This window comes from Physeter macrocephalus, chromosome 7, assembly GCF_002837175.3.
Source record: "Physeter macrocephalus isolate SW-GA chromosome 7, ASM283717v5, whole genome shotgun sequence".
In the NCBI taxonomy this organism is placed as follows: Eukaryota; Metazoa; Chordata; class Mammalia; order Artiodactyla; family Physeteridae; genus Physeter; species Physeter macrocephalus.
In genome coordinates this window covers 62,424,161-62,449,119 of record NC_041220.1, presented here as the reverse complement: position 1 = coordinate 62,449,119, position 24,959 = coordinate 62,424,161, and the positions used below count along the sequence as shown (strand labels likewise).

The 24,959-nt window shown below is 38.3% G+C and overlaps 1 protein-coding gene across 2 annotated transcripts in view; it reads right to left on the bottom strand.

Annotated features, from left to right (window-relative positions):
* The window catches only part of DCK (deoxycytidine kinase), a 25,081-nt gene extending 6,614 nt beyond the window's left edge, over nt 1-18,467 (bottom strand). Inside the window, exons 1-5 of one of the 2 annotated variants that reach the window (XM_028491892.2) lie at nt 18,029-18,208; nt 15,121-15,147; nt 13,517-13,632; nt 3,645-3,838; nt 2,495-2,642 (exon numbers count right to left, since the gene is read on the bottom strand). In XM_028491892.2, coding sequence (XP_028347693.1) covers nt 2,495-2,642; nt 3,645-3,838; nt 13,517-13,632; nt 15,121-15,147; nt 18,029-18,119 — 576 coding nt within the window. In that variant the 5' untranslated portion in view covers nt 18,120-18,208. Of the gene's footprint in view, nt 1-2,494; nt 2,643-3,644; nt 3,839-13,516; nt 13,633-15,120; nt 15,148-18,028 lie in introns of both variants that reach the window. The other variant, XM_007112709.4, reaches the window with a different exon arrangement.
* Nucleotides 18,468-24,959: the final 6,492 nt, after the last annotated feature.

The window sequence follows — 24,959 nt, the reverse complement described above, 5'->3', positions numbered from 1 at the left end:
GTGTGGAGAACAGGGAACCCTCATACGCTGCTGGTAGGAATGTAAATTGATACAGCCACTATGGAGAACAGTATGGAGGTCCCTTAAAATCTAAAAATAGAACTACCATATGATCCAGCAATCCCACTACTGGGAATATACCCTGAGAAAACCATAATTCAAAAAGAGTCATGTACCACAATGTTCATTGCAGCTCTATTTACAATAGCCAGAACATGGAAGCAACCTAAGTGTCCATCGACAGATGAATGGATAAAGAAGATGTGGCACCTATATACAATGGAATATTACTCAGCCATAAAAAGAAACGAAATTGAGTTAGTGAGGTGGATGGCTCTAGAGTCTGTCACACAGAGTGAAGTAAGTCAGAAAGAGAAAAACAAATACCATATGCTAACACATATATATGGAATCTAAAAAAAATGGTCATGAAGAACCTAGGGGCAAGACGGGAACAAAGACCCAGACCTACTAGTAAATGGACTTGAGGACATGGGGAGGGGGAAGGGTAAGTTGGGACAAAGTGAGAGAGTGGTTGTGTATATATGGACATATAAACACTCCCAAATGTAAAATAGCTAGCTAGTGGGAAGCAGTCGCATAGCACAGGGAGATCAGCTCGGTGCTTTGTGACCAGCTAGAAGGGTGGGATAGGGAGGGTGGGAGGGAGGGAGATGTAAGAGGAAAGAGATATGGGGACATATGTATATGTATAACTGATTCACTTTGTTATAAATCAGAAACTAACACACCATTGTAAAGCAATTATACTCCAATAAAAATGTTTAAAAAAAAAAAAGAGTAAACCAAAAGAAAAAAAAAAAGGAAGAGCCAAGCAATACAGGATCCACAAGAGATAAGTGAATAGGTGTCTCAAGAGGATAAGAATAAAAAATCCAAAAATAGCAAATTTGAAACAGAATGGCAGAACGACCAGCCCGGGCTGGAGCACGGAGCTTTGAGGTTTTGAGTCATTCCAGGAGATTTGACGCAGTAGGCTATGTAGTATAAGGAGCTGGAGCTAATCTTCCTGAAGAAAACAAAGAGTCTTGAGAGGTTGTGCCTTCATTAAAAGAGAGCTAGTAAAATTCCATCCACAAGCTGGAGTGAGAGGGAGCTTGAAAACATTTCAAGACAATGACTTGAAAATAAATAATTCACCAGTGAGAACCTGAAATCACAGGCCTCAGATACATGTAGCATTGGGGTGCTAATTCACACAACTGACATTGCATGTGAATCTTCACGATGAGGAATTACTATCGAACTGTTCCATACCCTTGAGGCTCTTATCTCTAAAGACCATGGGAAAAATAGAAAGGAGTTAAAATGGAATAGACTGTAATAAAGAGTGGTAACCAGAATAGAATGTTTTTGTTTTTTTAAATAAATTTATTTATTTATTTAAAAAAAAATTTTTAAATAAAATAAAGTTTTCTGTTAGACTTTAAGATATTGACTATGAATGTTTCTAACAGAATGAAATTATTAGTATTCTTCATGTTTTCTTCTATATTTGTATTTACTATTTTCATAATTAAAAACAAAAATTATTTTCAAAAATAAAAGTGAATTTCAAAATTATTATTGTTAAATTCTGGCTTACTTGACATTAGAAGAGGAACAAAATCATCCCTTGGAATCAGAAACCTAGTTTCTTTGAAAATTCAGCTTCATTAGCAATACAGTATTCTTTCGGGCTAGAAGTCATGGCATTTACATTCACCAGAGCCTACCTTTGTGACTTAGGGAAGAAACAGGAATAAAAAACAGAGAAAAATGGGGATGCAAGCACCAAAACCAGAAACTCCTTAACAAATGTAAGCTCTTATTTAGGTTACTTTTATGAAAGGCATCTATCTACTTGTTCTTCCTGGATTCATAACATAATTTCATATGTAAACAAGAATAGCTATTTACAACCTATGACAAAAGGCACATTTTCATTCATTTTCATGAAAATGCCAAGCGTCCTCTAAGGCTCTTCTCAACTACAGCTGCTACTGCCCACCCATTCCAAGCCACAAACAACCATAAAGGATTTCTTGAAATGGACCTCCACCAACTTGGCCAGTCCTTCAGCAAACATCTACTGAGCTCCCACTATGTACCCAGGCCCTATTCTAGGCACTGGAAATCCAAAAGTAATTAAAATACCCAAAGTTCCACCTCATGAAGCCTACATTCTAGGGGTTGCTTTAGAAAGTTTCTTAATGCAGCTGCGATAGATAACAGATCCTGAGAAAGTCAAGAAGAAATAATGAAGAACAGAACTGAGGAAGAACAGAGAAGGGGCCTAAAAGAGCAACTTCCAAATGTGGGCTTACAGTTTGCTTAGGAAAAAAGAATGTTTCTATCTACACTGTTATGAGTTTCTAATTTGGAGGTGGGGAGTGGAGTTTAACTAAATCGCCTTCATTGCATACCACTGAAAGGATTTCTAAATATTACTCTGAAATCTCAATGGACAAAACAAATTTTTATTGTTTCTCACCTCTGGAGTGGCTTGAAGATAAATGATTCCATCCAGTTCAAGGCTTTGGCCAAACTGGTTATTCATCCAGTCATGCCAGTCTTGATAAATGGTCCACTCTGTTTCATTCATGCAGTCAGATTCATACAAATTAGATGCAAAAATATACCTGAAAGAGAGTCTACATCAACACATAAATTCTTTCCAAAAAGCACAAAGAAAAAATGGATCTACTAAATGGACATGAAACATTCTCCTAAACCCATGGCAGATAATGCCTTGGTTAGCAGAAAAAAACAACAACAGAAGAAAACAACACATTATCTCCAACTACGGAAAATATGTACTTGGCCAGCGGTTCCCAAAAATGTTGTGTGAGAACCCCTGGTGGTCCCCAAGACCCTTCTAGGGGTTCTGTAAGAGACCAGATTACTTTATATACCGTACTTCAACCAAAAGCTTACAACTGCTTAAAAACAGAAGCACAAATGAGAATACAGCTGACTTCTATTAAGTCAGACACTAAAGAGATTTGAAAAGTTTCAAACAATGTTACTCTTCTAATTTTTTGTTTTGAAAGATATAATTTTCACATCTTTTTTATGTTTCTATGTAATGGATTTATTATTACTAACTTTAAATAAGTTAATAAATGTTTTTTATATTTCTCAACCTTAATATCTAATAACATAAATATCAATAAGACACGAAGCTCTTTGGGCTCCTTAATAATTATTAAGAATGAAAGGGGTCCTAAAGTTTGAGAACCTCAGATCTAACTCTAGTAAAACAATCCTTACATAATAAGCAGGGTAATTCTAAGCCTCCCTTAGAGATATATGATCTCCTAGCTCCAGGTGCAAGTCTAGAATACAGATCCAGATTTAACCAGAGCAGATAAGAATTTTAAGAGGGTTGGAAGAAAAAAACACTTCTCTGCAAATTTGAAAGAGATGAGATGGCCACTACACCAGTTTCCATGGCAGCTAGCAATTATGCTAGAACTTCCCTAATGGCATTAGTACCAAACTGCTGAAGGTATTAAATGTCATGTTCCATCTCAAATCTCCAACTCAGCCTCTCTTATTACTTTTATTCCCAGGAAACAGGAAAAAAAAGTCCACTTCTAAGCCAAGATCCCAAACTGACAAGTACAGTCATTTATATATACCTGTCACTATACACAGATCGTTCAAAAAATAATACAGGTTTCTCCGCATCTTTGAGCTTGCCATTGAGCGCGGCAAGCTGAGCTCGTATTCGACTGAGGCAGGCATATGACTGGAAGGTGAAAGACCACCGTTCAGGTTTCTCATACATCATCTGAAGAACATTCCCACCACTTTTCTGAGATGTTGTCAGTTCCTATTTTGAATTTGAAAAAAGAAACAAAAAGCAATGATCAATAGGGCTATTTTAATGTTTTTTAAGTTAAAAAAAATTGGATAAATAAAATTATAAAAAACCCCAGTTTTCAAAATGGGTAGAAGACCTGAATATACATTTTTCCAAAGATATACAGATGGCTAATAGGCATATGAAAATATGCTCAACATTGCTAATTTAGAGAAACACAAATCAAGACAATGAGATATTCACACCTGCCTCTGAACACAGTGAAATTACTTACTGCTCTTACAGAATATCACAAAAGTTTACTAGTAACACTGCTTTGTTCAGATTTCTAGCCTAGCACCTTCCCTGGACAGAGTACGATGTGTTTAAGTAATTAAACAGGCAAAGCCTTCTTAGGTCCCTTCCAGTATCCCTTTCACACTGAAAAACTCCTGAGATACCTTGGTGGTATCTATTTGCTAATCTCTCTCCAACCACAGCATCCACTTTTCTATATTCTGTAGAGCCAATTTCTTGTTATTAGATTTTTATATAATCTGATTAAAGTCGTTTACGTTAGGGAATATCTGATTTAAATCATGAATTTTTTTTAAAGAGGCTTGGTATCCTCAATGAATCATTTGCAAAAAATATAGAAAATAATTCTGAGCATCTATCCATTGCCACTTCACTACCATAGGCCAAAGTCAGCAAATTCTAACATTCGAAGCTTCCAAATCAAAATAAAAAGGGGGGGGGGGTAAAGAGAAAGAAGCCACTGAAATTTCTTCCTTTTTTTAATTTTATAAATTTATTTATTTATTTTTGGCTTCACTGGGTCTTCGTTGCTGCGTGCAGGCTTTCTCTAGTTGTGGCGAGCGGGGGCTACTCTTCATTGCAGTGCATGGGCTTCTCGTTGCAGTGGCTTCTCTTGCTGTGGAACAAAGGCTCTAGGCAAATGGGCTTCAGTAGTTGCAGCACACGGGCTCAGTAGTTGTGGCTCGTGGGCTCTAGAGTACAGGCTCAGTAGGTGTGGCACACGGGCTTAGTCGCTCCACAGCACGTGGGATCTTCCAGGACCAGGGGTCGAACCCGTGTCTCCTGCATTGGCAGGCGGATTCTTAACCACTGCGCCACCAGGGAAGTCCCTGAAATTTCTTCCTTTGAGTGACAGTATTTTCTTTCTTTTTAAATTAAAATTGATTGCACAGTAATAGAATATATTAGAATACTTTTGATATTAGAGTTGTCAGATTAGGAAAGAAAAAACAAGGGACTTCCCTGATGGTCCAGTGGTTAAGACTCCATTGAGTGACAGTATTTTCTTTCTTTTTAAATTAAAATTGATTGCACAGTAATAGAATATATTAGAATACTTTTGATATTAGAGTTGTCAGATTAGGAAAGAAAAAACAAGGGACTTCCCTGATGGTCCAGTGGTTAAGACTCCGCACTCCCAATGCAGGGGACATGGGTTCGATCCCTGGTCGGAGAACTAAGATCCATCCCACGTGCCGCGTGGCCAAATAAAATAAAAATTTTAAAAAAGAAAGAAAAAACAAAACCCAGGACCCAGGGATGCTTTATCATCTTTTCTATGTCAAGCTATATAAAGATTCCCCCAAAAGTTATAGTCTTTAATCTTGTTTTCTAACTTTCAAGGAATAAAATATGACTGCCTAATTCCTATTCTCAATCCTAGTTCAAATACCCCTGAACACTTCCTGAAAGTTCATGCTCAAGGTAGGTGGTTTTCCTCTGAGGAAAAAAAAAAAAATCCAGAAGTGTAAACATTACAACGGACCTCAGTTTCAGTTAAGAACTAAAAACCACACAAACACATGGCACTTTGAGGCAGAATTTAAATTTCATACCACAAACCACATAATTAAGTGAAACTTCTTCTCAAAACTGGAAGAAAAAAAAGCATAAAATGGCAAGAAGCTAACAGTCAACAATAGGGCTGTTTGGAAACACTGAGCAGATGATGAACTGAAATAAGGGTGAAGTAACTGCCTTCCCAAACTGCTTAAAGAATAAATTTAATTTTATTAGAGCTTCAAGGGCCTTTGTTAATTTAATTATAAACTGACTTTCCACTTATTCATCATCATCCAGGGAGAAAATGTTTCATACAAGTGAATTTTTCCAGCTAAATGAAGTTTATCAACTCAACCAAAACTTTCGTGTAGTTATTTTTATAAAGAGGACAGTAGTGTCTATTTTATTTTCCTACCCTAGTAAGCATAGCATTTTGGAATTACTCTTAGTAACAGAGACAACTTTATGAACACTGACTGCTGGATTTATAAGAGAAGTTAGCTAAACAGCACAAGCTGCTATTCCACACATTTTTTAAAAATTAATTAATTTTTAAAAATTAAAAAAAATATCAGGCACAGAAACACTAGTATGAAAAGATATATGTACTCTTAGGTTCACTGCAGCATTATTTACAAGAGCCAAAATATGGAAACAACCTAAGTGTCTGTAGACAGATGAATGGATAAAGATGTGGTGTATGTATACAATGGAATACTACTTGGCCATAAAAGAGAACAAAATCTTGCCATTTGAAACAACATTAATGGAACTTGAGGGTATTATGCTAAATGAAACAGGTCAGACAGAGAAAGACAAATACCACATGATATCATTTACATGTGGAATCAAACAAACAAAACCAAACCCCCAGCCTCACAGGTCTAGATGGGGGGTTGCCAGAGTGGACGGAGGTAGGGGATATGGGGTGAAATGGGTAAAGGGGATCAAGAAGTACAAATTTTCAGTTATAAAATAAATAAGCACAGCATGCGGGATAGAGTCAATGATATTGTATCAACTTAGTATGGTGACAGACAGTACCTAGACTTCCTGTGATCATTGTTACAATGTATACAAATGTTGAATCACTATATTGGACACCTGAAACTAATACAATATTATAGGTCAATTATAGCTCAATAAAATATATTTAAATATTAAATACATAATATTAAATTATTAATTATCAAATCATCAAAAAATATACATTAAAAAGCTTTTTTACTTGACACTAAAAAAGAGGGGCAGAGGTGTAGTGGTATTTACATATACATGGAATTCTCTGCAGTATAAATGTTAATTCAAAACACAGAATTTAAGTCTTGGATTAGTCTGCTCTATCTCTGGTTGCATTATCTGTAGCTTACTTAGCATATTTTCAAAAAAGAATGTGCTTAGGAATGTGAACACAAAAGCCATATTTAAGTTTTCTTAAAAGTTTATTTTTTATGTCTTAGATTTAGAAAATAATTTTCGTTGAAGAACTAGTAAGTTCATTACACAAAATATCCTTTCATTAAGAAAATATACTTCAATTTTAATGATAATTATAATAATACCTACTGTTTATTATCTATTTTATGCCAGGGACGACATGAAAAGTTTTACATACATTATCTCAACCCTATGAAATAGTCATTACTGACACTATTTTATAAATTTTAAAAATGGGGCTCAAAAAGGTTAAATAACTCATTAAAATCAATGTATCTGGTAAGCAGCAAAACTAGGATTCAAGCCTAAGACTGACAATAAAGCCATATTCTTTCCAAAATGTTGATCTGCTATTAAATACTGAAGTTATATCTATAAAGTAAGTAATACTTAATTTGATTTCTTGAAGGGAGATATTCAGATACTATGTGGATAATTAACTGGTGCTGGCGCTCTGTATTTTAATAATTTTATCTTAGACATGGATAACTTTACATAATTATACAATAGAGAATTCACTAATAACATAAATACAAATTCACTAGTGAAAATACATCTGAGTTATTTTTATAAATAAAACTAACAGTGAAAAACAATTTTTTGTCTTTATCATTATCTGGGCTTACTATTTCAGGTTGTCTTTGTTGCACAAATACCTATTACCAAAATAACATCAACTTTATTTTGTTTTGTTTTGTTTTTGGCTGCGCCCCAAGGCTTGTGGGATCTTAGTTCCCTGACTAGGGATCAAACCCATGCCCCCTGCAATGGAAAAGCAGAGTCCTAACCACTTGGACCACCAGAGAAGTCCCTAAAATAACCCATTAACTTTAAAATAAACTTCAACAACTTCTACATTAATTAATTAAACATGGCACTTTTGAGTTTAAGTTACATTAACAAATATATTTAAAGTACTTCTATTTAGAAATTGCGTGTGACAGATACTACTATGTGTTCCCTAAAGCCAGGTTGTTTTTCTTCCTGGACACACAGCTAGGCTTTATTTCCCAGTCTCCCTTGTAATTAACTATAGCCACAAGACTCAGTTCTAGCCAGTGGAAGTAGGGCAGAAGCAATGTTTATCATGTCCAGGCTGGACCCATAAAAACCTCTCAAAAGTGAGGATTCTTTCTTTATTCATCAACTGGAAGCAAAAGACACCAAGGCCCTAGAGCAGCGGTTTTCAACTTCAACTCCAGGGCAGGGGTACCAAAGTATGATCCCCGTAACAGCAGCATCAACATCACTTGGGAACTTGCGAGAAACGCACATTTTCAACACCCCACTGCCAGACCTATTAAATCAGAAACTGGGGATGAGGGCCCAGTCTTTGTTTCAACAAGTCCTCCAGGTGACTCCAACGAACACTAAAGTTTGAAGCACTGTCCTAGAGGTTAGATGAGCCACACAGTAAAAGGGGCCTGGGTCTCCAAGTGACAGCATGGTATGCCATCCACTCAGTACCATATTGTACTGCACACTGCCTGAGAAATGAAATTTTTATCATCTTAAACCACAGAGACTTTACTAGAGCAGCAAGTATTACCTTAAATTTACCTGATACGGACTTCCTTGGTGACACAGTGGTTAAGAATGCGCCACAACTACTGAGCCTGCGCTCTAGAGCCTGCAAGCCACAACTACTGAAGCCCATGCTCCCGCAACAAGAGAAGCCACCACAATGAGAAGCCCGCATACCATAATGAAGAGTAGCCCCTGTTCACCATAACTAGAGAAAGCCCGTGGACAGCAACGAAGACCCAATGCAGCCAAAAATAAAAATTGAATTAAAAAAAAAAAGAATGACTTATCAAAAAATATGCTGTTGTATCACAGATAAGTATATTTTACCCCTTCTTTCGCAGAGTTACTAATTTTTCAGTGACTTCTTAGTGGTAAGAAGTGTTAGAAAAAAGTAAAATAGCATTTCACAATAAATAATAAAGATCTCCCAAAAGAATTCAGCTCACTGAGAGAAACAGACTAAAAATATCTTCCTAAAAGTCTGTAGACCTCAAAAAATAAGCTAAAAGAAAGCAATTAAATCAAAGCTTTGGGCCTAAATAATAACATAAATCACCAAATAAAGCACACTGTTATTTGAAATAAATCTTTAATATAAAGACTGATAATCATCTGGGTCATATGATTTAAAGATAATCTAACCATGGGAGGGGAAGGGAGGGGAGACTACATAATCTTTCTAGGTACCTTCTCCCTCTTTATTTTGCTAAAATTGGTGGGAGCTCATCGATAGTATAGCAACATTTCAGCCACTAGGTGGCACGTAAAAAACAAAACCAGCTAAACATGCAGGTGCAAATTAAATTACTGACTAGGGGAAGAGATCAAAGGTACCAGCAGCCCAATTCTTCCGATCCCAGTGCTACTGCCAAGAAGTGTGATTAAATGGAGAACATTCGAAGTAGGACTGGCCTTACCAGAGCTGGGTCTGAAGACAGTCTACTTCTCACTATTGACAGCATGCTAAGAAAGCTTAGATATGGATAGTGGTTCACACTATAATCCCAAGGAATAGGTCAGGGATGGGTTTGGGAAAGAAGGGCCCCAGGGTGAGGGAAGAAATTCCATTTCTTGAGGTCCAGGAAAAAAGAAGAAAATATCCAAAGATACTGAGAACCCACCCACTCATTACTACCCTCACATTCCACTACCTTATCCCCAAAATACTATCCCCACAATCTGAAACTCCACCTAAGTAGAGAGGATTAACAACATAGTAGCCTTCAATACACACACAAAAATAAAACTATCCTCCAAGAATGTACACAAATAGACAAAATCCAATGAAGGTTACCAAATTGTAACATGGTGGAGACATGACTGGATTACAGGAAACTGATGAAAGTATATGTTAATGAAAGTATATGTTAACAATAATAGTAGGTTCACTTGCATGGCAGTTATAAAGAAAGTTTGGAATTTTGACTCTAGTACACAGGAAGAAAATGCTCCAGCCCATAAACATGAATATCAGATCCATGAAGCCAATTCTTAAAATGGAGACAGATGCATCAATGCATCTTAGTCTGATGACATCAGTCATTAATATAACTAATTCCCCTGAGCTCTGATTCTAAGCTTAATAGACAACCTTCTTATTATAAACTGCCTTCCCACGTATATTAATGCAATATTTTCAACCTCTCCTCTCCAACACAACTAAAGGGCTCAATACACTCCTAACACTAACAGTGATTCACTACGGCAGTCATTTTTAACCAGGAGGCATCCATCCGACATATTTAAATTCCCAAGGGATTGTTTGTTGTTTGAAAAATCACCCCAAATCCTTGAGATATTATAAGTTCCTTCTACTGGGCCTATATAGAGAATGGGCTGACCTACATCAATGAATCTGATAATTACATTTCTCTCTGCAAATTAAAATTTTTGACATTATGGTTTTCATATATGTTCCTGTGTGCTTGGTTAATATAAGGTACACTGGGAATTCCCTGGCGGTCCAGTGGTTAGGACTCTGCGCTTCCATTGCAGGAGGCAGGGGTTCAATCCTTGGCGGTCGGGGAACTAAGCCGTGCGGTGCGACAAAAAAAAAAAAAAAAGTAAGGTACACTGAGAGGCGGAAACATTTAATGTGCCAACAAACCAGTTATACATGTTTAATATGAGTTAGAAGCTATGATATTAAAACTAGAATGGACCTTAAATGAAGGTCACCTAATCCAATCTAGTCTAACATTCCCCCAATGAAAGAGTTCCTTCTGTATTTCTCACATTGGTTTAATTTGGCTACTTTCTACCTAACCCCTGAGAATGACTGCACTTGACCCCAGAAATGAGGGGGAGAAAGATTATTTGTACAACACAGGTCTCTCATTTCTAAATGTAAGCAAACTTGAATAGGGCACTTTGAAAGAGGCCACAAGACATACTTTAAGAGGTAAAAATGCAGGGTGAGGGAAGACAGAAGATCCAAAGGAAAATGGGCAAAAGGACCTGAAAAGGGACTTTACAAAAGAAATCCAAATGGCAAATAATTAATTAAAGGAGCACCATCACATTAGCAATCAGAGAAATATAAATTAAAAACATAAAAGATATTAAATGTTCAACAGAATGATAAAATTTAGGAAGCTGGACAATACTAAATATTGGCAAAGGGGTGGACCAGTGACAGCTTCAGTACACTGTGGGGAATGTAAACTGGTAAAACCACTTCAGAAAATAGACATCATACACATACCCACCACCCAGTAATTTTACTTCTTATTCCAAGAGAAACTCTTGCATGTGTACACCAGGATTCATATTCCTAACGGGGCTGTTTTTACAGCAACTAAACTAGGAACCGCTCAAAAACTGATCAAAGGTATAGAATGGACAAACAGTGATATATGAATACAACTGAATACCATATGGCAATGAAAATGAACAAGCTATAGCTGCATGCAACAGTATAGACAAATTTCACAAACTTATTAAGCAAAATAAGCAAGAGGAAAAGGAATGCAAACAGATGATTTCATTTATACAACATTAAAAAACAGACAAAACATTATATTTCTTAGAGATATGTTCAGGTACATCAAATTCTTTTTAGAAAGCAGAAAAATTATTATCACAAGAATTATTTTATGTGAGTGATTACCCCTAGCGGAGTTATTACCCTTGGGAAGGAGATACTGTGACCTGAGAAGAACAAACAGGGACTTCTTGAATGAGAAAGTAATGGTCTATTTCTTGACCTGGGTGACGGTTACAGAGATGATAGCCTTCAAATTGTTCTTTAAACTATACATAGGTTTATATACTTTTCTATAGTTATATCATGTCAATAAAAAATGTTGAAAGAAGCAAATAAATTTACCCATTTTAAAACTCTACTTAAGGCTAACTCTGCCCTTCCTCAAAGACCAGACTGAAATACCAATTTCTTAAGAAGATGGAGTCCCTATGGGAAGGAAGTCCCTTCAGGGTTTAGTCCTAGATTATTCAAAGGACTGGGGTGTAGTGAGCTGTGTCCCAGACCTAAAGTTAACTATGTTTGGCAAACAGGTATATGAGAAAATACTTTTGGTTATTCAAAACCAATGTCCTCAAAGTCTGCAGAGTACCTTGGCTGGTGACTGTCCTTGTATACATGATTTACATTTTAAATATTCAATTATTATTCCTAGATTCCCTAGACCAACAGCTAAACTTTTAAAATTAGACTTTTTTTTTCAAAACCTCTCTGTCCTCCTCAGACCTAACAAAGTAAGTTTCTAGCACACACTTCCATTTTTCCATTTCTGCTATGCTGCTTTCAATTTCAATTTTCATTTCTCCAAAAACAAAAATCTTAGCAGGGCTTCCCTGGTGGCGCAGTGGTTGAGAGTCCGCCTGCCGATGCAGGGGACACGGGCTCGTGGCCCGGTCCGGGAAGATCCCACATGCCGCGGAGCGGCGGGGCCCGTGAGCCATGGCCGCTGAGCCTGCGCGTCCGGAGCCTGTGCTCCGCAACGGGAGAGGCCACAGTAGTGAGAGGCCCGCATACCGGAAAAAAAAAAAAAAAAAATCTTAGCAATTAGATCTCTCTTCTTCATACACATACAATAAAGTTTGCTGTAAAGAATAGAATTTAATGATTATGCCCTCTTTCTCATTTGCAATGTAGGATGGAAAGTTCTGGGAAATTGAAACTTGTGTCCAGGGTGAGAGTCTGACAAGAACGAAAGTACAAAAATAATGGCTGTCTCTAAGACAAAAGTCCTGAAAAATAAACTAGTAAAATTCAGCTACTGGATAGCTGTTTTTGCTTTTCTTATTTACCTATTTTTAAACAAAATGTAAAAAGCCACGCAAGAAATTTAACTTATAATTAGATTTTTTAAAAACGTTTTAATTAATTTTTAAAAACTTTTAAAATTCTACTTAGATGCAATGGAGTGCATAATCTTAAGTGCACAGTTCCATGCGTGTTATACATATATATACACTTCCACATAACTACTGCCCAAATGAAGATACAGACTTAGAGCTATATTTGAAAGTTTGTTTTTTTTTTAAATTTATTTATTTTTGGCTGCATGGGGTCTTTGTTGCTGCGTGCGGGCTTTCTCTATTTGCGGCGAGCGGGGGCTGCTCTTCATTGCAGTGTGCGGGCTTCTCATTGCAGTGGCTTCTCTTGCTGTGGAGCACAGGTTCTAGGCACACGGGCTCAGTAGTTGTGGCTTGCGGGCTCCAGAGCACAGGCTCAGTAGTTGTGGCGCACAGGCTTCGTTGCTCCGTGGCATATGGGATCTTCCAGGACCAGGGCTTGAACCCGTGTTCCCTGCACTGGCAGGAGGATTCTTAACCACTGTGCAACCAGGGAAGCCCTATATTTGAAAGTTTTATTGCAAAAGGAAAAAAAAAAAAATCCAAGAATACAACTGTTCTCTAAATCAAAAATTTTTATTTTATTAAAGTTTATTTTCATACCTCAAATTCATCCTGAGTACTTTGAACATTGCACCACCTGGCAACAGGTTCAGGAACCACTTCCCAATCCTCACAGACTTGTTTAAGGATATTCACAAATGTTGATTTCCCAGCAGCTGTTGTGAGAGGAAAAGTGAAACTGAGGAAGGAAATTTATCAGGAAAAAAATGCCAAGACAGCCATCAGCTTTTACAAAATTTATAATAGCAAACAATACAAAAAAGAAAAGCATTCAATTTTCTAAACTTTCTCTTTTAGACTTTTTTTAAATGAAAAGTAAAAGGATCCCTGCCCACCTGTATTAAGTTCATTTGTTTGTTACTGTTTTTTTGTTTGTTTGTTTGTTACTGTTTTTAGTTTACCAAAGCCATGGAACAGAATTTTTAAAATTCTAGGGAATTCCCTGGAGGTCCAGTGGTTAGAACTCCGCACTTCCAATTCAGGGGGGATGGGTCCCATCCCTGGTCGGGGAACTAAGATCCCGCAAGCCGCTTGGTGCGGCCAAAAAAAAAGAAAAGTAAAGTAAAAATTCTAGTCCTAGACTTACTTTCCTTAACAAAACAGAGATAACTGTGGAAAGTGGTTAAGGCTATTCTCCCACTTAATTAGGTATGTAATTTTGGGCAAGTCACTGAACCTCTCAGAGCCTGTTTCCTCAAAATACAATGGAGACTGTAATAATAATATCCTCCTCATGCAAACTGCTGTGATAAATAAGTAAACTATCACAACAGTGACAGTCATTCCAGGCTCTTGCATTTTCAAAATTTTCCTCTCTACTGGCTCTATTTGTTCAGTTTACAAACAAACTCGGGTTTTTCCTATCTAAAACCAATCTAGAAACAACCAAATAAACCACAAAATTAATATAAAGATGCATCCAGGGAATTCCCTGGTGGTCCAGTAGTTAGGACTCTTGAGCTCTCACTGTCGAGGGCCAGGGTTCAATCCCTGGTCGGGGAACAAAGATTCAACAAGCCAAGCAGTGTGGCCAGAAAAAAAAAAAAAAAAAAAAAAAAGCATCCAATTCCCAGAGTTTTAGGATGGGAAATAATATGATTATTATTATATGACACTAATTATCATACGACACTATGGCTAACAGAAATTATAAAAATATTTTTGCAAAACACTTCCTACAAGCAATAGCCATGTTTTTTCTGCTTCACTTTTATGGTTCTGTGCACTCTATCAAACTCCTTAAAAAAAAAAAAAAAGTTGTATAGACTTACTTCTCCCTGATCATTCACTAGTTTCTGAGATAACTAGAAGGAAAAAAAGAAAACAGTTTGGGTGTAACCAAGACATTATATTCACTATTTTAAAATTATCTGGGAATTCATTCAATTTAATAGTAGGGAAAGTCCTGATCTAGAATTTGACAGGGTTTAACAATACTCTTAATGACCACCACACCCTTCCTATCTGAAGTTACCAAATGTGATTATATTAGTCATCTCTGGTCAGCATGATGTTTTCTCTCTCTCTCCGTATATATGAATACAAACGCACACGCACATAGATAAACATATTTAAAAAAGCAACTGAAGCAAAGCCTCCTGTTCCTTATAAACTGGATCCAAAGACGGCAAAAAAGAACTTACCTTTGACGTGAAGAACTATAATCAAACCTAAAACATGACATAGGTCGATAGAAAAGAAAAAAAAAAAAAAAAGAGGGAGGGTCAATCAGAAGGTAACACAGAGAGAACAGTTGAGAAGCAAAACACAAAAGTCACATTACCACCAGAGGATAGGCAAAAAACTTTTAATGATAAACTAGATGACCATGAGGTTTAATCATAGGAAAAACACTGGTGGACCACAGATTTCATGTGAAGAGGGTAAGCACAGAAACTGTAAGGCATTTAGAAGAAATGAATGGAAGCATATAAAACGTTCACCAGACATTCACTGAGCTAGATGGAGGAAGGAAGGAAAACATGGTGTTCAGAAAGAGCACCCAAGGAACGCATTAAAACACCAGCCATCAGCTAGAGTCTGAAAGCACTTCAGGCTAGAGCATTCAGCTTTCTTCTGATACTGCTTACAAACAGAAAAAGTTCTGTGGTCATACTCTGAAATTTTAAGAGTAATAACAGTTACTCTCTAAAATTACTCTTTAGTTCAAGCACTGTAAAAATAGTTACCTGCAGTTCCCAATCAGACTAATATCCAGTTCCTTAACTTTTGGGGAGGAAATGGGGAGCTTGAAAATAAGCTAATTAATAAATTAAAATTCTAGGAAGGCAAAGGAGAACAAGAACCAAGGACACTGATGTTAATACTTTAAAAAGTCATGGGACCTAACAAAATTATTAATGCCAAGTAGGCATAATGATGCCCAAAATCATTCTATACAGACCATTAAGATGAGAAGTAGGTAAGGACTCCAAAATCTAACATAAGAGAGTATTTTAGTTAAAGAACATGAGAAAACAAGTTACATGAGTATGAAATGAAAATGACCAGTTAAAGTTCAAATTCTAGAAAATAGAGGAATCATGAAATAGTCTTCTATACACAGATTAGCAATTAGTACATATATAGCTTATTTGGGTCTGGCAAATACGGCAGAGGGCACAGGAACAACAGTATAAGAGCATTAATAAACAGCAAATGACAAAGCTGCAGTGTCAGGGAAAACAGTTAAGTGGTAAGTGACATATCCCATCTAAAGAGCAAAGGGTTCTCTTACAGAAACACAGTGCTACCAGATCTTCAGATTTTTCAAGAGAAGCCAAGAATCTAGATGTTTATGGGAAATCTCAACATTTGTAAATACTAGCAACTAATTAAAAATGTTTTTTTCAAATTTGGGCAGGCCAATATTGTGTAAATGCAGGCCATCAGTTTGCAACTCCTTCCAGTGTAGGTAATGGGGAGGTCAGAGAATTTTCAGCAAGGGATAACACAATCACATTTGTATACAGAAAGACTGCTCTGGAAGAATTTTGAGAAACTGGAGAGGGGGTGACATATTAGGAAATTATTTTAGGTGCTGAGAAGATTAAAGATGCTTGGAAGGAAGTAAATTTCCAGATATGATACATTGCTTCAGTGGATTTAAGAAAGGGAAGGGATTGTGGTATAGATCTGAGAGGTTGTTCATTCAAATTTACTTTTGAAAAGGTTTTGTTCATCTACTTTCTCCTGTCTTTATGGTCTTCTATATCCAATAAGTAGCTGTGAGGAATCATACTAGTAAACATTCACCTTCAAAGAACTTATCCAGCTGAGAAGAAATGAGAGTCTATTACATGGATCTTTCCCACTGGTGCCTTAATATTGGAGCAATGAAACAAGATGTCCTCTTTGAGGGTGTGTTCAGCTTTTTCTATTCCTTGCAATGCTGCTAAAGCACCTGTTTGCCTTGCCTTTTTAAAGAAGTACAAGTGCTTTCAGCACGGTAAGAATTAAACTTTGCTGTATGCATGAATGGCCAGTACCTAACTTGGAACCGAAAAAAACCAAAATCCTATCAAAACAGGAAGTACCAGGCAAAGGTCTCCTGTGGTAGGAAATAGAGAAGAATCGGAAGGTCTCATGTATCTTGCAAAATGACATCTGGGTTAAGAACAGAAACAGCAGTGGTCTTTGAATCATTACACAATGTTTTCTTGGATGTTGGGTAGGGAGTGAGGAACTCCTTCTGCTAAGATCATTTAAAAATTCTTTCCTTGTACTTGAATGTTTACAGCAGTTTTATTCATAATCTAAATACTGGAAACAATCCAAATGTCCACAATTGGGAGACAGAAACTGTGGTATATCCGTGCAGTGGAATACTACTCAGAAACAAAAAAGAACAAACCACAGGTACAAGCAACATGAATAAATGTAAAAGCATTACGCTAAACTAGGGAAGCAAGACACAAAAGGCTACATACTCTATGAATCCATTTATATGACATTCTGAAAAAGGCAAAACTTACAGGAATAGAAATCAGATCACTGCTTGCCAGGGGATAGGAATGGAGAGGCGACTGACTACAAAGAAGCAAGAGGGAACTTTCCGCAGGGATGGAAATGTTCTGAATCTTGATCTTGGTGGTAGTAAAACATTGTATGTTTGTCAAACCTCATAGAGGGGTATACCTAAAAAGGGATCCTTTAACTTATGTATATTGCACCTCAAGAACTGACATACAGACACATCCAGAAAAAAACACCACACACCGCAAAAACAAAACCCTTCCCTTTGCGCGATCCAAACAAAGAGGATGAAAGGGACCCCAAGCGCGCCTCACAAGGCCCGCAGGCCTAGGCCCGCCGCCTGACGCGGGGTGACGAGGGGTCACTTACACCCTCGTGACACGGGAGGGAAGCTGGAGAGGCAAGAGAAGGGTGCTTTCGGCGGCTGGGGAATTTGAGGGCGCGTCCGCAAGCACAGGAGCAGGCTGGGAGGAAAGCCCCCAATGAGGAGCAGCAGGGATGAAGCGAAGGGGCGCTTCAGCCGCCGCTGCCGCGACTACCCCTGCTTTGGGACCAACACTTTCCGAGGCTCCTTACCGATGTTCCCTTCGATGGAAATTTTCTTGATGGGGGTCCCCTCAGAGCTGGCTGCGGGAGATGGGCAGCTCCTCTTGGGTGGAGTGGCCATGCCTCGTCTTGTGGCGGCCCCGAGCGCGTCGGGCAGGGAGGGCTGGGAGGCGGCCAAGGGTGTGCGCGGCGGTGCCGACGCCGCCGCGGAGCTTGCCTTGAACTGCAGGCTCTCTGGCCGACGGGTACGCGGGTTTGATTTTGGCGCGCGGCTGCAGCTGACGACGGAGGCGGGACTGTGAAGTGGCCGCCCGCCCAGCGGGGAAGCCACGCCCCCGCCTTCCCCTAAACCTGCGATCCTTCCCGGGCCCCTCGGCCCAAGCCCGCCTCGCGCGGGGCCCCTGCGTGCGCGCCCGGCACGAAGGGTCACGGGGAGCGGGGGGGCGGGGCCGCGCGCGCGCAGGCGCATCTCTGCCCAGAAGGCGGTGGCAGGGGGCGTTCCCTGAATATGGTGGGAACCCGGGCGGGTGCCCAAGGTCGAAAGGCGCTCGAGGGTAGAGGGCACCACCTGCCCTCGTCACCAGGAATGGGCCGGGCTTTGGGGGACTCGTTTGTCCCGTGGGGTTTGTAGGTTCTGAGCGTCTGGACCGAATTGGTTGGACCTGAAACTTTGAACTTGTCAGGGGTGAGGCAGTGAGCAGTAGAAAAACCAAACGGATTACCCTGTGTTCTCAGCCTGGAGGCTATCATCAGGCCAGGTGGCGCTGGGAATGTATTGCAGTCTTACTGTGTGCCAGACATTATTTTGAACGTTTTTCATTGGTTAACTAGCAATCAAGTGCCAGAGATCCTACCATTAGCCCCATTTATCAGTGAGGAAACAGGCACTGAGGAGGGATGTTGAAAGTCTCAAAGTCAGTGTGGTGGAACTGGGATGGGAATTGAAGTATTCAGATGCCACACCACAGGAAGCCTTTTCTGATCTCTCATATTCTGATTTGAATGCCCCATTTATGCTGAAGGGGAGCAGAAGGTGCCACCCCCAAATTTGCCACTTTGGCATATTACTTTGAATTAAATAAGGACACTCTGACCGTCCTTTTTTCCTCCTGAAGGCGGGGGCTAACTCTCCCATATAAAAGTTACCTTCCCTGTACCAGGAGGGTAGAAGGCATCCTATCACCAGAGACTGGGAATTTAGGGCAGAGAAGGCTGGATAAATACATCTTGTTACTGCTTCAACAATTTACTACACCAGGCCCAAACCCCTTCGTCTTGTCAATTCATCACAAATTTGTTTCTTTGTCTAAAAGATATAAAAGCTTCCTGCTTTAGTCATTTCATTGAGTCTTACATTTTTATGGGGCTCCCGTATGTAATTAAATGTTTTTCTCTTCTTAATCTTATGTCAATTTCATTATTAGACCAGCACCTAAAGAGTGAAAATTTCTCTGCCCTACAATGCTGTGAAGAAGTTACCACACTGGGTAGGTTTCTGTTCAGGATGACTATAAGCTTAATTAAATCTGCATACCCTACACCTAGCACACAGTTAACAAATGTATGTTGAATTTTTGAATGCCTACTTATGTGCCATGTCCTCTGCTAGATGACTCATCTAGCTGGGGACAAATGCAGTGTAGAAACACCCCGAGGAATTCGTTTTTGATCATGGTAAAGACCTAGTAAACAGGCCACTCCCCAGTCTAGAAGTTCCCAAGTTCAAATTGTCTACATAAACCAAAGGCCCTATTATTCTCTTCTACCTTACAACCAACATCAGACCTGAAATGCATCAAAAGGTGGAGTAAGAAGAAGGGGGTAAATGGTGAATCTGTTCCCAGAAATAGAAGGCAGAAATCAAAATGTGATTCCATGGGGAACTCTAGGATGAAAACAGAAAAAATCATTTGTTGTAAATTCCCTATTTCATTATGGTAGTATTTTATGTATATCACTTTTGTTTATCCCCACAGTAATTAGTAGCAGGATCCTTGAAATGAAAAAGGCCTGAATACTTATCATGGGGATGGCAAGGAAGCTGGAGAAGCTACTAGGTTTTTGTTTTATTGTTTTTTGGTCCCACTGAGCAGATTGCGGGATCTTAGTTCCCCAACCAGGGATCAAGCCCAGGCCCCCAGCAGTGGAAGCTCGAAGTCCTAACCACTGGACTGCCAGGGAATTCCTGCTACTAGGTATTATATTCCACACCCAAACTTGGGGGGAAAAAAACATGTAATGGTAAGGGTTTTGGCAGCTACTGAGAGAGTAATAAGGCAAGGTAAGTCTCTGAGACGTTCAACAGGAGGAAAATGGAACTCAGTAAGTCCCATGTGGATCTGACAAAGATGTTTGGGGTTGAGGATTAGAAATCTCCAAGTGTGGTTCCCCCTCCACCAAACCAAACCAAACCAAAAACAACTAAACAAAAACAAAAACCACAAAAGAAGTACTTGTATAGTGCAGTGATTGAGAGTTTAAGCACTGGAAAATTAAAGACTCGTTTCAAATCCCAGTTCTGCCAGTGTCTGGCTGTGAGAACTTGAGTTCCTCCAAGCTGAAGAGTGTACCTCAAAAATACAAATCGGGAAACAGGAAACCTAGCTCTTTTGACATCAATTTCAACCTAATTTCCCATTATGCTGCATAACCAGTGGATAACACAAGAAAGAGACTAGAGAAAAGCACTCTCAAAAGTACCTCCCTGATTTTTGTCCACAATCCCTTATCTGAAACTCTTGTTGTCAACTCTGTTTCAGAATTTTTAAAATTTTGGAATTTATGGGACTTCCCTGGTGGCACAGTGGATAAGACTCCGTGCTCCCAATGCAGGGGCCTTGGGTTCAATCCTTGTTCGGGGAACTAGATCCCACATGCATGCCACAACTAAGAGTTTGCATGCCGCATCTAAGGAGCCCACCTGCCACAACTAGGGAGCCCACCTGCCACAACTAAGGAGCCTACGTGCCGCAACTAAGACCCGGCACAACCAAGTAAATAAATTTTTTTTTAATTTTGGAATTTAGAAAAGAAATATAGTTATATACCACATATATTATGTAACCATTCCTCACCCTCCTGCAAAAGTGTTAAGTACACTAACATTTTGCAGTGAAACATGTTTTCACATTAAGTAGAATAAAGACTATTAACCTCAGATCAGGTTAAGTTTGCAGTGAATTCAAGAAAATACTTTGTTTTCTGAGGGTTTCAGATTTTGAAATTACAGATAAATACAGGGTATTAGAGCAGGGGTCCCCAACCCCGTTAGGAACCCGGCTGCACAGCAGGAGGTGAATGGCAGGTGAGCGAGGGAAGCTTCATCTGCTGCTCCCCATCACACCCCATGGCTCGCATTACCGCCTGAACCCCACCCCCGCTCCCCCGGCCCCCTGTCCGTGGAAAAACTGTCTTCCACAAAACCGGTCCCTGGTGCCAAAAAGGCTGGGGACCTCTGTATTAGAGCACTCAATCAGGTGTGAGCATGCTACCATCTTAACCCTTCCTTGCCAGAAATTTTACTACTTCAATTTAGGAATTCCTTTTCTCCAGCGGGAATGCTGGTATAACTAAAGAATGAGACAGGGTCTCCTAACTGATAACATACAAGTTCATTAAGAAAACTCTAGGGATTTCCCTGGTGGTCCAGTGGTTTAGACTCCGAGCTCCCAATGCAGGGGGCCCGGGTTCGATCCCTGGTCAGGGAACTAGATCCCGCATGCCCCAAATAAGAGCCCCGCATGTGCAACTAAAAAAAAAAAAAAAAAAAAAAAAATTTCCGCGTGCTGCAACTAAGACCCAGCACAGCCAAATAAATAAATAAATAAAACTCTAAACCAACTGAGAAAATGAGAACAAAGGCTGAAAAAATAGAGGTCTTGAACATTGATAAGTAGTGGTTACACGGCCCCTGCACTTGTGTACACCAACCCAACAACTTCTGTAAAAGGATGTTTATCAACTTAATAAACTTGCTTATAAATTTCTCCTTGCAACCTTCATTACTGTCTAGAAAACGGAAGGATGCAGAAGCCATCATAACAGCAAGATTGGGAGTTAGAGTGCTTCCAGCAAATCTGAAGTGTGACAGCAAAATAACATACTAGCAGGGCATAGGAGCAAGCCAGCAGCCCTATGTAGCTCCTTAGCAGAGGAACCTATATTTTGCTGCATGCTTGTAAAGGCGAACTTAAGTCATCAAGAAAACATGACACTGTAATCATTATGCTGTTCGTAACAGTATCTATGAAGCATGGCTGTTTAAGCATTAAAGAAATAATTTAGAACCTTTGTTACCAAAATGCATCATTCCATACAATATTATATAGTAAAGAACCATATAAATTCAGTACATTAGAAGCAAATGAACCTAATTATCAACAGTTAATTTTTATATGTGTATATTTCTTTACATACAGTAGACGCTTTGTACGTACTATATATGCATAATGACAAGGTATTTTTTATTAAAGCATGCAGACACAGTCCACATCAGCATGGACTAGCATTTTCTACTCCTAGTCTTCATCTCAAATACCAATTAGTGACACTGGCAACTATGGCTACTACCATCAAAATATTCTCAACCTAATGGTCTAAACATAAATACCTCTAAATAATGATACTCTAAGAATACTCTAAAATACACATTTCCTTTTGGAACTTAGGTATCAGGGTAAAATGAGGATTCTCCCATACTGTTTATTCTTTAATGGTCTGTAATGAAGACAAAATATTAGATAAAAGCTTAATGGAAAGGTGAACAAATAATTATTTTGCTAATTATTCTCATGGTAATAGTATATTTAAAGAAAATGAACAAAACCACTGACGTCAAGGTCAAGCATATTTGGGTTTTCACACCCTAGTCCTAATCAGTGACTTCTATAATTTCTAAGCTTTAGTTTTCTAGTATAGAAGACACTGAGCCACTAACTTCCAGGGTTGTTGTGAGCATTATAAAAAATAATGCCTAACAAGTTTTAAATGTTCAACATATTTCATATACCTTCAATATTTCTCTAGGAATCTGTGCAGCGTGGGAACACCTACAGCAAAAATAAACAGTAATGCAAAGTCAGGATTCATGGCCAAACATAACTATTTATTATTTTTTTAAATAAACATTCAGTTTCTTCCTTTAAAGAAAAAAAACCCCAGAATTTAAATATTTCCAATCCCGTCACATACAAGTCTGTATACATTATTTACATCTCTCAATTAAAACATATTACAGATTTTCTAACATTCAGTATCCCCTTTTATTTTTTAGTTTTCGCCACACTACATGGCTTGTGGGATCTTAGTTCCCTGACCAGGGATAGAACTTGGGCCTCCAGCACTGAAAGCGCCAAGTCTTAACCACTGAACTGCCAGGGAATTCCCTCAGTATCCCCTTTTAAAACAAAAACGATAAAACAGTTGAAGTCTGATCAAAAGTAACTACAATTTGAGTAATCTTGGCACAGTTTACAATATAGCCCCCATGTTGCATTTCATGTTTTAGATTCAGCTACTTTAATAGAGAGAAATTGTCCATCTCCATTAGAGCAGGATCCTGTCTTACTCATTCTCTGCAACAGTTGCACAGTGTAAATGCTGCCTCACCGCTTCCATTTATGGCACTGGCAGTATTCTTCTGGTTTTGTCCTCAGAAATGATTCTATTAAAACTTTAAGCATTCTCATGTTTATTGTATTCTCTCTCAACCTAGATTTCAGGATGCTGTTCCTAGATAATTTTTAGTAATAATGTATACGGAAAGTTCAAATAAAACAAATTTAAGTTTTCCCCACAAGATTAGTGTCCTTACCACCCTAGTAATGCATGTACAAAAATAACAAATACAATTTAGTGGCTGTAAAACACTATTTCCTCTAAAAACAGTTATCTCTGCAGAACAATTTAAGGAGAATAGTGTTCTTAAAATGGAAATGCGAGAATCTATTTTACAACTTGCACAATTAAGCAAACAAAATAAAAATGAAAACCTGCAAACCTGTAAGAAACACCCACACATATAAGAATTTAATAATATATAACAGAAATTAAATATTAATAAAAGATTTAAATTTATATCTCTAGTAATCTCAGCTTCAGTGACGTAGTTTAAAGAAAGCTGTCAAACAAAACAAACCAAAAATGCTTATGTAAATTGTATCATCCAACACTTCAGGTGCAACCTATGTATTGACAGCAATCACTTCAGAATCACTAACAGTGAGGACCTATATAATCAATCTGTTTTGTTTTTCGTCTGTGTGTGTGTGTGTGTGTGTGTGTGTGTGTTGTGAGATGGGGGAGAGAGGAGTATATGGAAAGTCAACACCAGTAAGGAAGTAATTTACCTCCAAGGAGAAGGAGATGACAAGTAAACATTAGCTTGGAAAGGCCAGTGATTTCACTATCTTTGAGGATTCTAATCCAAATTTTTCTATTGTGTAGTATTATATGCAGAAAAGGAAATTTGTATCACACTTGCAAAACTGAGAGTACTCAGTATTTTAATCTGTATTTTCTCTCTTCTGTCAAAATTTAAGTATCAGTTCAGCTACAAGTGGCAGACATGGAGCACAGTTTTATACCTTCAAAATGAATTTTTCTCTATAATTAGCCCATTAGGAGAGCCTCAAATATTCAAATTGTCTGCAGTCAGAATTGTTATTATATCTTAAAATTAAACTTTTCCATTAAATCATGAAATAGCTTTAGCTCTAAACAGTTATCTCATATACCATTAAACCGATAGCTCAACAACTATAATTCCTATGGTGAAACTTAATATTATGACAAAACGCTGGTATTTAAATCATTTTAGGAGCGGTCCTTAAAGTATAGATCTAGAATAGTGTTTCTAGGAATTGGTATATTCTTTAATATCCCAGATAAGTTTCAAAATAAGTTAAGTTTTCCTCTTGGTATGCAGTGACATTTTCAAATATACTTGTCTCATATCTTTAAA